This window comes from Alligator mississippiensis, chromosome 2 (genome assembly GCF_030867095.1).
Source record: "Alligator mississippiensis isolate rAllMis1 chromosome 2, rAllMis1, whole genome shotgun sequence".
NCBI lineage: Eukaryota > Metazoa > Chordata > Crocodylia > Alligatoridae > Alligator > Alligator mississippiensis.
The window spans coordinates 178,351,599-178,367,528 of record NC_081825.1 but is presented as its reverse complement, the minus strand read 5'-3'; the positions used below and the strand labels follow the sequence as shown (position 1 = coordinate 178,367,528).

At 48.0% G+C, this 15,930-nt stretch overlaps 1 protein-coding gene across 2 annotated transcripts in view; it reads left to right on the top strand.

Annotated features, from left to right (window-relative positions):
• Window positions 1-886: 886 nt before the first annotated feature.
• The window catches only part of LOC102564994 (acyl-CoA (8-3)-desaturase), a 51,002-nt gene continuing 35,958 nt past the window's right edge, over window positions 887-15,930 (top strand). For both annotated transcript variants that reach the window (XM_019485241.1, XM_014593451.2), the window contains exon 1: window positions 887-1,146. In XM_019485241.1, the coding sequence (XP_019340786.1) occupies window positions 946-1,146 (201 nt within the window). In that variant the 5' untranslated portion in view covers window positions 887-945. The remainder of the gene's footprint in view (window positions 1,147-15,930) is intronic.

Genomic DNA, 15,930 nt, shown 5'->3' with positions numbered 1-15,930 from the left:
TGAAGGAGTTCAAAGTAGGTGCTTGAACCACCTCTGATGGCAGGCTGTTCCAGACCTTGGGGGCTCGGACAGTAAAGAAGTTCTTCCTTATGTCTAGCCTGAAGTGGTCTTCCAGGAGTTTATACCCATTCGACCTTGTTATCCCTTGGGACAGTCTGATGAACAAACGTACCCCCAGATCCTGGTGAACACCCTTTATAAACTTACAGGTGGCCATTAGATTGCCCCTGAGCCTGCGCTTTTCCAGGCTGAAGAGTCCCAGGGCTCTCAGCCTCTCGTCATAAGGTCTGTTTTCCTGACCTCTGATCATGTGCGTGGCTCTTCTCTGGACTCTCTTTCTCCAGGTTGTGGGATGTGACTTTCTGATCCTCACCCATTGATTATTGTGTCTGGATATAGCTTTGGGTTTTCATAACAGACACCTTAAGTTAATGGAAAACAGAAAAATCACCTCCGAGTATGTTCTAGGCCTTAGAACAGTAAAGCAGGCTCATTATCTAAGTGTGTCAGTATTTAGAACCAGAGTATGTAGTGAAGTTCACTCGTGTTTTATGCCAAACTAAATCTTCAGTAAGAAAAAGAATTTTGATCTTTAGTACATGTTGCTATCTAGTTTTAATTTCATTGTGGAACATCATGACATTGGGAAATTAAGAATGGTATGCAGGGAGTACAATGTGCACCCTTGTCTCTATTCCTCTGTTTATCTGGAGGGAATAATCATCAATTAGCAGTTAGCAGGGAGACAGAGTGCCAGGAGGCGTAGAGCGAAGAGGATCATAGTGGCCAATGGGCTTTTGACATAGGCATGACACAGGTGTAATCATGATTCACATGCATGATGTGTAATGGTAGCACCACCTATTTATAATATCAGGTGTACAAAATCAACAAGAAGAAAATTGGAGTGAGTGATACTGAAGACTGTGATCCATTGAAGTAGCAATGGAAGAGCTGCAGGCTGGAGTGAAATCCGCCTCACGACTGTTCACCTGGGAGGAGATCAAGTTCTTCTCTGGCCAGGGGCACCCACAACAGGAGCGGTGGCTGGTGATTGACAGGAAGGTGTACGACATCGGCAAGTTCTACCATCATCATCCAGGGGGTTCCAAGGTCATCAGACACTATACAGGGCAGGATGCCACGGTGAGAGCCACCAAGTCACAGTACAGGGCACCAGGGCATGGGGAGGAAGGGCTCAGTACTGAGACCCAGGATTGCAATAGAGGTCAGACATGTGAAGCAGGCACCATCGTAAACAGTACAGCAATAGACTGGGTATGTCTGCACAAGACATTTACTGCACAGTTGTCTAATTAACTGTGCAGTAAAATCTTCATGTCTACACATGTGCCCCTGTTAGGGCGCACAAAACTCTGCAGCAGGGTAGTCTTGTAAAATATAAATACAGGCAGTCCTTGGACTTACGACACAATCGGTTCCTGTAAACTGCATCTTAAATTGAAACATTGTAACTCGCAACCAATTTTCTCATTAAAAAACAATGGTTCTAAGCCTGTGCGAGTCGGCAGCAATCTGATCCAGCTTGGGATCCAGCTGCTTTGGATGGCTGCAATCTGATCTGGAGCTCCAGACTGGGTTTCCGCCTCGATCCGGCCAAAGCTTAGGAGTCATCGCGGAGATCCGGCCATAGGGTATAATGGGAAATCAATGAAATATCTATAACTTTGTTGTTTTTTGCCCAATTTGGATGAAACTTGCAGAGATGGTAGCCTCTGCTGAGAGCATGAAACCTGCCAAGTTTCAAAAAGATCAGTGCAGGGGCTTGGGAGGAACTGCACCCCAAATTCTTGAAAGCCAAACTCATGTCATGGCTGTGTGTTACACCAAGGGGGGGGGGGGGGGGGGGGGCGCAAAACTGGAGGGCTGGTAGCTCTTACTGAGGCCACAAAGCCTGCCAAGTTTCTAGGAGATTGGTGCACGGCTTTGGGGGGAACTGCCCCTCAAGCTGTGGACAAGCAAAACTTGTGCCATGGGTGACACTGCGTGTGTTAAGGCGCAGCGGGGTGACAGCTGCAGGGATAGTGGCCCCTGCTGAGGCCATGATACCTGCCAGCTGTGGAGGAGATCGGTGCAGGGGGGTTGTGGGGCCCTGCACCCCTAGCTGATGACAGACAAAACTTGCCAAGACTGTGTCTTTCTTGGGGCAGTTGATTGTCTGCATTGATTCTTCCTCTCCTTAGCCTGGTTTTGTAGGTGCTAATTGATGCTCGTTAAGTCGTTATGTAGTAGCTAGGTCCTGTGTATTGAGCTGGTCCCTGAGTCCCTGGTCCCTGAGTGAATCATGATTGATTGGTAACTGGTAACACAGCAGCTTAGCAGCCAGGCCTGCAGTAGTGTCTCCCCTCCCCGCCCCATCCCAAGACAGACAAGCACCCATGGCACCAGTTTTGCTTGTCCGCAGCTTGAGGTGCAGTTCCCCCCAAACCCCTGCACCGATCTTCTTGAAACTTGGCAGGCTTTGTGGCTTCAGCAAGAGCTACCAGCCCTGCAGTTTTGATCCCCCTGTTTTGTAACACATAGATGTGACAGGAGTTTTGCTTTCAAGAATTTGGGGTACAGTTGCCCCAAAACCCCTATACTGATCTCCTTGAAACTTGGCAGGCTTTTTGGTCTCAGCATAGTCTACCACCCCTGCATCACCCTGCTATGTTGTAACACCTAGAAGTGACATGAGTTTTGCTTTCAAGAATTTGGGGTGCTGTTCCCCCAAATCTCTGCACTGATCTTCTTGAAACTTGGCAGACTTCATCCTCTCTGTGGAGTCTACCATCCCTGAAAATGTCATCCACATTGGATAAAAAACAACAATGTTATAGGTATCTTATTGTTTCCCCATTATACCCTGTGGCTGGATCTCAGAGGTGGCTCCAAGGCGGCTCCGAACCGCTCCGGGAAGCCAAACGAGGCAGCGCTTCAACACAGATGTGCTGCTTCAGACCCCAAAGTGTCCGATCCTCCTTCGGATCTGAAGCTCTGTCCGAAGCCTCGCACAGCCCTAATTGGTTCCTAAACAGAGGCCTGATACCTTATTTTCATCAAAAATACCCCAGAATTTTGCTCTGGATCAATTATAGATGAGTAATGTAGCTACGTTAACGTATTTATATTGTAAATAGCAATCATATTGATTTGGAAGGACTTCTTTGAGGTTACTTTGCTGCACTTTTTGAAAGGCTCTTTGTTGAACTTTTTGAAGGGTTCTAGGCTGGAGTCTTATCAGGAGTCTTGGCTACAGGTTTTCCTGGAGTCTTGTCTGCTTTCTTAAAGAAAATGTCCAAGGAAGTTTGGACAGATGTTCTCCAGGGAGATGAGTGACTCAGCGAACTTGTTCGCTAGCGTGGCATTGCATTGGATCAAGCGTTGTAAGTCGAAACTGATGTCATAAAGTTGAAATGGTGTCAATTTATAAACATTGTAAGTGTGAAACATTGTAACTTGAAACGTTGTAAGTTGAGGACTGCCTGTACTACCCTGCTGCAGAGTTTTTTCATGTGCAGCAGCACACATCTGGATGCTGCCCCAGCTGGCTGGGGCACAGGGTGCCTCAGCACAGGGGCTGCCTAACAGCTAGCCCCACACTAAGAAAATCTGTGCCCCAGCCAGCCAAGGCAGAATCTACATGTGGGCTGCTGAGCATGAAAAGACTCTGGAGCAGTAAGCTCTGGAGTTTATTTGTGTGTGTTAGTCATAAATGTAGATGTGCTGGAACACTGAGGCCTGGTCCTTTCCCTGGGATCCTCTAAGCATCTGTTTTTCTAATAATTTTTTATTCCAATGTGTCACCCTGCTGTCTGTGTTATGTTTGTTGGAGGATGTTTGGGGTGTTGGGTGTTTTGTGATTGTCATGTAATAGGTTGGAGAAGATGATATCTAGGGGTCTTCAGGCAAATGGCCATCTGTGAACACAGGAGACAAGGCTCACTGTCTTGGGAGGCCCAACTCAGTCCTATCCTCTGCCCTTCTGTAGGCCATGACCCTCACTCCCAAACTGCAATACCCTGCCTTCCTGGGCCATGCTGGTGCCTCTCACTCCCAATCCACAGGGCCCCCTACACCATCCCTGCCAGTGCCTCTCACTCTCAAATTGCAGCCCCCTGCTCCCCGCAGCCCTGCACCTGTGAGCACTGGCCCTGGTGCCACTGGGCCAGCCACGCAGCTCCCTGCTGCCTCTGAAGTACCCCCCTGCTCCCTTCCTCCTTCCCCTTTTTCCTGCTGGAGGGGCATGCATCCAGAGCATGCTCCTCCCCTGCCCTGCTGCAGCTCCAGACCCACCTCCCCTACACACACATGCACACATAACCCTCACCCCTCACAGACATACCTATATCCGTCTACTGGGCTGCTCTCACCTCCTGCCTGGCTACATGCCGACTATGTGTGTGTGCCCTGCCTCCAATCCCCCAATTCCCAGCCCCAAGCAGCTCCTTGCTAGGGCAAGCCAGGAAGTGCTGAGAAAAACTTTAAAGCTGAGCTGACCAAAATCCTGGCCATTTGATGTAAATGTCCAGGTATTTAAAAAAAAAAAAAAACTGCCTGGCCTGAGATCGGAGGATCTAAAAAGAGAACATGTCCAGGAAAACCCAGACATATGGTAACCCTAAATGGTCTGTTCTCTGAATGTCTAATGCCTAGCACAGTGGCAGGCTGATCTGCAATTGGGTTTGAGGATGCTAATCGCCAGCACTGTGAGGCAATGCATGGAGCTATGTAAGCACATATTGAGTGCATCTTTAATTTATACAGTTGTGCAGCTGGCTAACACTGGCTTTCTTCTTTCAAGTTAAATTGATACAGTGGTGGGTGAAGCCTGCTAGTGGAGGGGCATAGTTGGAAGCAAGAGAAGTCACTGCCCAAGGTATTCCACCATGTGGTTGAAAGCTAAACAGGAATAACAGCAGGGCTTCCCTGGGACTGTGTGAGACAGGGAAGAAGCACTTAGTGAGCAGTCAACTTGGTAACTGCTACCATTGTGAAGTCAAGTAGTCCTTGACCACAAACAATGATGAGATGGCCACCCTCCCACCCCCAAAGAAAAAGCCAGGCTCAGAATAGCAAGCAAATACATTTTATTTTTTTATAGCTAAATGAAAGCTAGCAATTAAAGCTATCTAAATCTTAAATATCTAAGCTTTTAATATTCATTTATTTATTTATTTAAGGTTAAATATTTAAGCTTTCAGAGTGTTTAAATTAAAGCTAAGTAATTAAAGCTAAATTAAAATTAAATAGATATATTTTCTGTCTAGAACAGCACCACCCAAAGGATTAGAATTCAAACTACATTAATCTACTCTGTAAAAAAAATCATGGTGTACATGTAGCACCATTCAGTGGTGCTACACAGGACATAATGCACATGACAAAATGAACGTGTATCACCCTTATCTACATGGACATGTAGCTAAATTGGATGCAGTTAAATCACATTTAGATAAATCACTTGCATGTGTATGAAGGGCTTTAGAAGTTGGACAATACTGGTTTAAATGAATGTTATGCAAGAATAACAGCTAGCAGCCACAGAAGATGAGCCCAACACAAAATAGCCACACTTCTTGGCAGGAGTCCATGTACTCACATAACATTCAGTATATAACACTCCATGCCCCAGATAACATAGTCCTCTTAAGTACTTGTGATGTTCAAGCACTAGAGTCATCTCTCATTGGAGAGAGCAGTAGACTGTTTTGTCTCTTCTTGAGTTTCTTCAGCAGCTGGAGGATTTGGCAGGTCAAGAACAACAGCTAATGGACTCAGAAAAATTGTTGCTGCTGGCAGTATAGTGTCTTCTGAATCTGGAAATGGTACATCATCTGGAAATGTCATTGCCTCTAGTCAACATATCTGAAAGTGTCTTGCCATCTGAAATCTTGATCTTGTCTGATATTGGACAGGTGGAAAAGTAATGTATTTTTATCCCTGTCCATTTCCACAAGACTCTTTAGGGAAGCCTACAATTAGCATGGCTACTCCAGGAACAAAACCTTAGAATGCACTTCGGTTCTTAGCAAGGACATTGGCTATGTCAACACAATATATAAGAGTGGGATCATGGTGTCAGTATGCCTGCTTACCCCTGATTCAGTTTAGCTGACATGAGAAACAATTATAATGTAGATGAAGTGGCACAGACGTGAATGAGATTCATAGAAGCCTGCCACACATCATGAGGATATATTTGAGTTGCTTTGTATGCTGGAATTCATACAGAAACACATTTCCTACTTTGTTTCTAATTGTTTTTGTGACATGGTCACACATTTACATTCTGTGTAGCTCTGTCCTATACTAGGGTAGGGTAGAATTTAAGGCTTCTCCTTCAAGACCCAGTACAACCTGTTGCTGTACTTTATGCTTACATAGATAGCATAAGGGTGGAGGAGGGATAAGTTCGCTTAAGTACAAAAGGAATATTTATACAACAACCATTCTACCAGGGCAACAGGAAGGAATAGCCCAGGGACTCTACCTTCTGTTTCTCTTTTTCTATTTCACTCATACCTAGAGCCTGTTGCAACCTTAGCATCAAAATATTTAATGACTTAATTGGACCCTAAGAAAGAAGTTTCTGTTTGCATTCAGCATTTCTGAGTTGTACTACCCCACTCCCCTGTCATGTGTGTTCCCTACCCTAGTCCCCATCGCCTCTTGACTTTCTCAGCAGCCCCTACTGGTTTCCCTCACTAATTTCTTTCCCTCTAATGCAGTGCTATGGAATACTGCCATTGGCCCCAGCATTTCACTTAAGCTCTTGCACCAAGGACATCGCTTGGAACCTGCCACTCCGTGTCTGAGCAGTTCATAGATTTCATAGACATTAATGTTGGAAGGGACCTCGAAAGATCATTGAGTTCAGCCCCCTGCCACAGGGGCAGGAAGTCATCTGGGGTCATAGGATCCCAGCAAGAAAAACATCCAGGTTTCTCTTGAAGGCATTCAAAGTAGGTACTTGAACCACCACCGGTGGCAATCTATTCCAGACCTTGGGGGCTTGGATAGTAAAGAAGTTTTTCCTTATGTCCAGCCTGAAACGGTCTTGCAGGAGTTTATTACTGTTAGACCTTGTCATCCCTTGGGGTGCTCTGGTGAACAAACATTCCCCCAGATCCTGGTGAACGCCCCTTAAAAACTTATAGGTGGCCATCAGATCGCCCCTAAGCCTGTGTTTTTCCAAGCTGAAGAGTTGCATAGCTCTCAGCCTCTTGTCGTAAGGTGTTTTCCTGACCTCTAATCATGCACGTGGCTCTTCTCTGCACTCTCTCAAGCTTCTCCACGTCCTTTTTTAATTGTGGAGCCCAAAACTGCACGCAGTACTCCAGCTGCAGCCTCAGCAAGGCAGAATACAACGGAAAAATGACATCCTGGGATTTTCTTGAGAAGCATCTATGGATGCAAGACAGGGTTTTGTTCGCTTTAGTAGCTGCAGCATCACATTGCAGGCTCATGTTCATCTTGTGGTCAATCCTGACCCCCAAGTCCCTCTCGTCTGTAGTGCTAGCCAGTGTAGCACTGCGGAGCCTATAAACATGCTGCATGTTTTTCCTCCTCAGATGCAGAATCTTGTATTTTTCAGTGTTAAACACCATTAGGTTTTCATCCGCCCATTTCCTGAACCTGTCAAGGTCAGCCTGGATTGCCCCCCTGTCCTCAGGTGTGGATGCTTTACTCCAAAGTTTGGTATCATCCGCAAACTTGGCCAATCCACTTCTGACTCCAATGTCCACACCATTAATGAAGACATTGAACAAAATAGGTCCAAGGACAGAGCCTTGAGAGACCCCACTGGTCACAGAGCACCATGACGGTTGACTTCCATCAACCACTACCCTCTGGTTCTGACCATGAAGCCAGTTCTGCAGCCAGCGGATCATAGTGCAGCCAAGGCCACAATTGGCCAGTTTTGCCAGGAAGTGATCATGGGATAACAGATAGAAGGCTTTTTTAAAGTCAAGATATGTGACATCAATCTCATCCCCCTTGTCCAGGTGATAGGTCACCTGGTCATAAAAGGAAATGAGATTGGTCAAGTAAGACCTACCCACAACAAACCCATGCTGGCTATCCCTCAGGATGTTGCCATCGGCCAGTACGTTAAGAATGGCCTCTTTGATAATCTTTTCTAAGAACTTCCCTGGGATAGAGGTCAGGCTGATGGGCCTGTAGTTTGCCAGATCCACTTTCCTTCCTTTCTTGAAGATAGGCACCACATTGGCCTTCTTCCAATCATCAGGCACTTCACCAGAGCACCAGGAGCTCTCAAAGATCCATGCCAGGGGCTGAGCTATTATGCTAGGCAGCTCCTTGAGTACCCTGGGGTGTAGATTGTCAGGGCCAGCTGACTTGAAGGTATCCAGCCTCTCAAGGTGTTACTTCATGAGGTCAGCATTGATGGAGGGCAGGGGAATCTCCCTCACCCAGACCTCCCTGTCCCATAGTGGATATGGGCGTCCCATGGGACTGATGAAAGACCGACGCAAAGTACCCATTTAATAGGTTGGCTTTTTCCTGGGCGTCAGTTGTCAGTTGTCCCATCTGGTTCAGCAGGGGTCCAATATTGCCCTTGCTTTTCCTCCAGCTCCCCACATATCTGAAAAAGGACTTTTTATTGTCCTTGATGCTCGAAGCTAGTTGGAGTTCAGTTGCAGCCTTGGCTTTCCTGGTTCGCTCCCTGCAGGACCGGACCAGTGCAGAATATTCTTCCTTGGAGGTGAATCCCATCCTCCATCCTTTGTAGGCCTTTCTTTTTAGCCTCAGGAGGTCTGCTAGGTCCCTGGAGAGCCAGGGGGGCTGCTGTGCCCTCTTGCTGCCTTTCCTCCGAGATGGAATAGAATTAGCTTGTGCATCTAGGATCACTCCCTTGAGGAGCAACCACTCTTCCTGGACTCCCCTCCCCTTGGGGTCATGGTCCCTTAGGGCCTCACCGTCAAGTCTCCTGAGCTTGTCAAAGTCAACCCTCCTGTAGTCCAGGACCTCTGTACTGCTGACTTGCCAGCTTTTCAGCGGATGGTGAAGGTGATCAGCTTGTGGTCACTTTGACCCAGCTTCCCTTTGATCGTTAGGTCACTGATTAGGTCATCCCTGGTTCCCAGTACCAGATCAAGCAGCACTTTACCTCTCACTGGCCCATAGACTTCTTGAGTCAGATAGAGCTCATCCACGCATGTGAGGAAGCTTTGCAACCACTAGGATTTGGCTGAGTGCTCTTCCCATGAGATGTCCAGGTAGTTGAAGTCTCCCATGACAACCATGGAGCAAGAGCATGCAACTTCAGCCAATTCCCTGGTGAACTCCTGGTCAATCTCTTGATTCTGGGAGGGAGGTCTGTAGTAGACTCCCACCATTGTATCCCCTGTGCTGTGTTCCCCACAGATTTTAACCCAGAGGGTCTCCAGTTGTCCACCCTGAGCGCACTGATGTTGGCTTGTAAGGATGTGGAGCTTTCCTTGACAGAGAGAGCTACACCCCTGCCCCTTTTGTCCACTTGATCCCTCCTGTACAGGGTATAGCCATCTATGCCCATGGTCCTGTCATGGGTGGAGTCCCACCAGGTCTCCATTATCCCTATGACATTGTAATTGTTTGTGTTGAGCAGGAGGACAGTTTTCTCCTGTTAATTCCCCAAGCTCCTGGCATTCGTGTACAGGCATGCAAGTGTCCCTGTGGGGCCCATGCCTTGCCTACCAGTTGTTCCAGGGCTGGGGAAGGGGTTGGCTCCCTTAAGTGCCTTGGCCTGCTGGCTTTGGAAGGGGTGCTCAGCAGGCCAGCAGTGGCGGTAGTCCCCCCATCCCCCAGCGGGCTTAGTCTGAAGCCTGGTGGAGCAGGTCTGAGAAGACATTCCTTCCCAGAGGAGAGAGGTGCAGGCCGTCCCTTCCCAGCAGCTCGCTGCCTCTCTCACCAAAGAGCAGGCTGTGGTCATGGAAGCCAAAGCCTTCCCAATGACACCAGTGCTGCGTCTTTGGTTCACTGCCTGGATCCTCCTCTCCCTCCTCAGTCCGTAGCCCGAAACTGGAAGAATCAAGGAAAACACCACCTGTACCCCCAACCGCTTAAGCCCCACTCCTAAATCCCTGTAGCACTTCATGACCTGGCTGGGAGGGGTTCCGAGTCATGTCATTGCTGCCCACATGGATAAGAAGCATAGGGTGGTGGTCAGTGAGCTGGAGGAATTTAGGTATCTTCTCCGCAATGTCTTGGATATGGGCTCCTAGGAAGCAGCAGATTTCCCAGGCCAAGGGGTTGGGGCGGCAGATTGTCCCCTCAGTCCCTCTCAGGATGGAGTCTCCCACGACAAACACTTCGCGTTTTGTCTTAGAGAGAGTGAGGGTGGTAGCTGCAGTTGAGCCTGTGTTGCCTGCAGGAGCTGGCAACTTAGCAGGCTCTGCTGTGGCTGCAAGAGGTTCATACCTGTTGCAAAGCTCCAGTGGGGTGGGTGTGACAACTGAAAATTATGTCTGTGTGATAAAGGTGCTTGCTGAAGGCTCTATGAAGATTAGACCAAGTGTTTTTCTGTCATTTGTTTAGATATTAAGCTATATGTTGTTGCTAAAAGCCTAATTAAAGACTAAGATGTAGTGAGGCCTTGTATGTAGTATGAGGCCTAGTAAATTTAGCAAAGCCTTATAGAAGTAGTGACGGTAGGCCCTGTGGCATAGTTAAAACTAACCTTATCAGAAGAATGCAAGGCTTGTACTGCTATTCGTCAGTCTAAGGACAGTTGAAGTAAAAAGAATCTGAATGGCTGTAAGTAATCCGCATAGCTCAGAAGTTATAAATTGGCTGGCACATCCAGAAATCATTTAGAAGGAAGATACAGCTCTGTGAAAGGAACTACAGATTAGCTTTTGACTTGGATCAGTGGGCCTGTGGATCTCAAGTAGCCCAAGGACTGAATACCACGGTCCTTTCCCGGTACCTCTCAGACAGCGCTGATCAGGGATGCCTGACTTCACTGAGCTTTGTGGAAAGAGAAACTTGTCATACTTCAGGCATTAGAGGGGACTGCCAATAAGTTGCCAATGTGAATTATTATCATCTGTAATTATCTGTTTTAGTATACTATGTGTAGTTGTGTTTTTGTTAAGTCAATAAACCTTTCTTACCTTTCTACCCCCGACCACACTCTCAATCCCAAACCCTCTGCTGGCAGCTGGGACAGGGGGGGACCTTGGTGCAGCAGGCCTTGGGGCCCTTGACCACCTTGGTCCATCCCCTTGGCTGGACAGGATGGGAATGTCCTCTCTTGTCCTGGAAGGTGACCGTGGTCGACCCTCTGCCTCCCGGTGGAGAAGGGGCTGGCAGTAGGAGTTGATCTCCCACTCATAGTCGCTGATGGCACGCAGTCTCTGGACTGAGGCCTGGAGCTCCTCCAGCTGGCGCGCTAGAGACCCCAACAGGGAGCAGACCTCACAAGCGGAGGTGACCATGCTCCTGGACCCCAGAGCCTGAAAAAGTGACAGGCAGACCCTGCAGCCGAGAGCCAGGGGCTCTGTGTGTGTGGAGCCTGGAACCATGGGTAGAGGCCTCTGAGGCGCTGGCAGGGAGGCTGCAGACCCCAAGGGGACCCTTGGGCTCCGGCGCATGCCCATCCATGGCATGCTGCTGGGAGGCCAGCCACGGCTGGGACTGCCTACCCTAGGGTGGTGGTGCACAGGCAGGGCCTTGGGCCCTCCCACTTGCCCTCCTCCATGTGCAAACTCCATGCTAACTCACGCACCGGGCAGGCAAGCGCACCTATTTGCACGGCCTGTTCACGAGGCTTCAGTCGCGTGGCTCCCTGTGGGGCTGGATGAAGTAGGGGCTGGGTCTGGGCAAGACCCTCCCCAGTTCCTAATCAGCCGCCTCCCTGCAGCTGAGCTGAGCTAGTCCCCTCCTACCATGGCCCCACTTACCTCCGGCTGCTGCTGGGGTTCAGCGGGGGCTCCGCAGCAGTTGGGGGTCACTGGGGGGCTTCAGGGTGCGGAGGCATGACAGGCTTTCACCCGTGTGTTTCGCACCACTCCCTAAGCCTCTCAATTGAGCCTCTCAGTTGAAGGAGAAGATGTCTCTCCCTACATGTTATCCTGTTACACACTAAATAAAAAACAAGTCTCATCTGGTTGTGGGTTCCTTGTACCTGGATCAGCGTGGAGGCTGGCCAGATGAGGGTGGAACAGGTTTGAACCTACAGAATGACCCTTTGTGGGATCCAGACTGTGGGCAGACCTTATACCACTTTTCTAGTTTGTGGAACCAGGTGTTTGGGAGCCATTGCTCTATAACAGTTGGTCTCAACCATTTTAGATGCAAGACACCCCTCATTAGGCTGAGGGTACCAGATGGAAAGTGCCACATGTTAATTGATCACTCATTTTTTTGATTATTGAAAAACAATAGAGAATTTTTTTTCTGTTGCAAAGATCTCAGTGTCAGAATTTTTTTTAATACTTGGGACTCCTGTGTAAAATCTCTTGGTTGAGAATCACTGTTCTAGAATATCACAATGGTAGGGAATTAAGATGGGTACACTGCTCTAAGATATTTATAGACTCAGAAAATGGGCGGTAAATATAGTTGGAGTGCAAAGTGTTCCCTGTGACCTTCCTATGTTCCCCTGGATCTCTGCTAGTGCTAGGGAGAACTGGCAGACAAGATGCCATAGAGATAGGGTGATGGAGACAAGAGAAAAATGGAAACAGATTTATGGGGAGTAATACATGGGTTTGAGGAGCATGAACTATGGCAACAAATGCACTCCCACTGAAGATGAGATAAGAGACTAAAATCATGGGCACCATGGTCAATGACTAGAGTGAAATGAAGACAGGCAATATTAAGTCACAGAACAGAGGACAGATTAATGGTAAAGACAGGTCAGAGGACTAGATGCCTGGGTGTTTGTGAGGTATGAGTTGATGACCTTTATTTATTGACTGTTGTTCCTGAGTTTGGACATTGACTTTCATGGTAATCACATTAAGTCAGTTGAAACCAAGAAAGACTGCATCAGGGTAAGTTCTAGATCAGGGGTGCTCAATCACAAGTCCATGGACCAGATCCAGCCTGTGGGATTATCATCTGACTTGCAGGGCTCCTCGTGGGTCCAGAAACTTGGCACAGGGGGAGCCATGCCACCACTCCCCCTACTGCTAAAACCCTGTACTGATGGGAAACCTCTAGCACTAACCGCTGAATCCAATGCTCAATCCCAGCAGGAGGGACTGGGCAGGGGAAGTGCTGGGCCCTCAAAGCCCAGTACCAGTGTGCAGGGTTGGGAGGAAATGGTGCCAGGCCCCCATAACCCAATCCCAGTATGTGAAGGGTGGGAGAGGGTTGTGCTGGGCCCCAGGGACCCAATCTTAGTGGGAGTGTATCAGGAGGGGGCAGCGCCAGCCCCTGGAGACCTGATCCAGCCTGCAGGTGGGCCATGCGCCACTCATCTTCCCCTCAGGCCAGAAGGCTGAGCATCACTGCTCTAGACTTAAGAGCAGGTTTGCAGCCTTATGAATCACATGACAGTGATATGACTGAATATACTAATGTTTCAAGCCAGAGTATGTGAATGGAGGAAGTCATATGTCACTCCATGTTCAAACTCTAGTAAATATAGATTTTGATCCCTAGTACTTGACTCAGTGCAATTCTGTTATCCCTGTGGAACCTCACACTGTTAGGGAATTAAGAATGGTGCACTGCTCTGAAGTAACTACAGACTCAGAAAATGAAAGGCAAATATATAGTTGGAAGGAGTGTAATGCATATTTTACCTTCTGTCTTTATTCCTCTGCTACTATGCCATGGAAAGCCATGGCAGACAGCAGACTACCAGAGTGCTACAACGGATAAAGGCAAGAGAAATACATTAGCCAAAAGGCTTATCACACAGAGGCTGCATCTACATGAGATGCTACTGCACAATGGTTACTGCACATTCATTTAGTACTTGTATAAACAAGTACTAAATAAATGCATGGTAACCCAAGTTACTGTGGAGTACTGCTGGAGAATACCTTTGCTGTGATGCTACTGCACTGTAGTATCATGTCACAGTTTTTGCCATGCGACACAAGTGCACAGTAGTATCAGGCTACTGCGCAGTCAGCATCTCATGTAGACACACCCAGGTAGGATCTCATATGGATGGTGCAGAGTGTTAACACTATCTTGATATAAGATCAGGTATACAAAGGCAACAAGGAGAAAGTTGAGATGTGCAATACCAAAGGCTGAGACCCTATGAGTGAAGATGGAAGAGATGCAGGCTGATGTGACCTCCCCACAACTAATCACCTGGGAAGAAATTAGTCTCTGCATGGGCAATGGGCACCCACATCAAGAACAAAAACTAGCAATCGGCAGGAAGGTCTATGATATCAGTCAGTTTTACTGCCAGCAACCAGGGGGCACCTGTGTCCCCAGCCACTATGCAAGGGCAGGGTGCCATGGTGAGAGCTAGAGGGTCATGGCGGAGGACACCAGCTATGAGCCAATAGAGATGGACAAGGAAAGGTATTCCTGAGCCTGGAATGCTTCGGAGTTGGGGCACAAGTCATGGTTAAGCAGTGGGTCAAGGAAGTCTGGAAGGGGTTTTTATCAAGCACAAGGCAGGATATCACTGTGAGGCATAAGAATGGCATCAGGTTACCAGTCACTGTGAGGGCAGAAGCAAAAAGAGAAGGCTTTTCTCTTCAAGACAGTGAAATGTAGAAAAAATCATTTCTGGCTATATTAATAGAGACTGAGGGAAAAGATAATTTAATTCACCATATATAAAAAGTTAAGAAAAATACTGTATTGTTCTGATTATAAGTTGACCTGACATTTAAGTCAACTCATATTTTCAGGTTTGATTTTAGGGGAAACAAGTTTTGTTTCCCTCCCCACAGCCCCTAATATAAAGCAATAATTTGGAATTCCTATTCTCCTAACAAAATATAAGAAAAGAAACAAGGACCCAGGGACAAAACCCGAAGGTTCAAATTCACTCAAAACAACAAATTTAAAAACCATGCTTAATTCTGACTCTGCATCTTTATGACATAAACAAAAATACTGCAAGTACCAAGGTCAAGACAGTGGGGCCAGGTCCACGAGTAGAGCCGTGACTTTGCAGCCTCACAAATAGTAGTGGCATGAATTTGTGTCACTACTTTGTGGTGTAGTGCACACCCCTGTTTATGCGCTTGGCAGCATGACACTTTGTCCTACTGCTCCATGTACTGCAGGGGGGCTGCTTGGGGCACAGGGTGCCTCAGAAGGGGCTAGCCATCAGGCAGCCCCCATACCGAGGCACCTTGTGCCCCAGCCATCCAGGAAGCAGCACTTGGAGGCAGGGGAGCAGGCAGCCTAGGGCTGGAGCTGCTCCATGGGGTCTCAGAAGGTGGCCTGGATCATGCAGAAGGCCTCCAGCCACTGCTCATCATCCCAGGTGTGCTGAACGATGTGCTGCCAGCTTTCCTGGCTGGCCCAGTGGGCCCAGAGGTGGCAGGGCTGCTGGCTGCTGGCTGCTGCGGCTGGAGCCCAGAGCTCCCCCCGGTGGCAGTAGGGGCCCATTGCAGGGCTGCAGGAAGTTTGGCGCTAAAAGCAGCAAATCTGCTCCCTAGTACCCTGCATATTTAAATTAGGGTTGTGCAAAATTTCGCTGCCAGTTTTGTTTCGACGCTGTTTCGAATCATTATGAGGTCAAAACAGAAAAATCAAAACAAAACAGATATGGTCAAAACAGCCTCGAAACAAAATGAGGCAAGTCGAAACATTTTGCTGTTTTGACCCTTTTTCGACATTTTGCCCATAGGCTATAATGGTGAAGGTTGAAACAGCCTATAACTTTGTCATTTCTGGCCTAATTTGGATGAAACTTGCAGGAATGGTAGCCCCTTCTGAGGGGCATGAAGCCTGCCAAGTTTCAAGGAGATAGGTACAGGGGGTTCG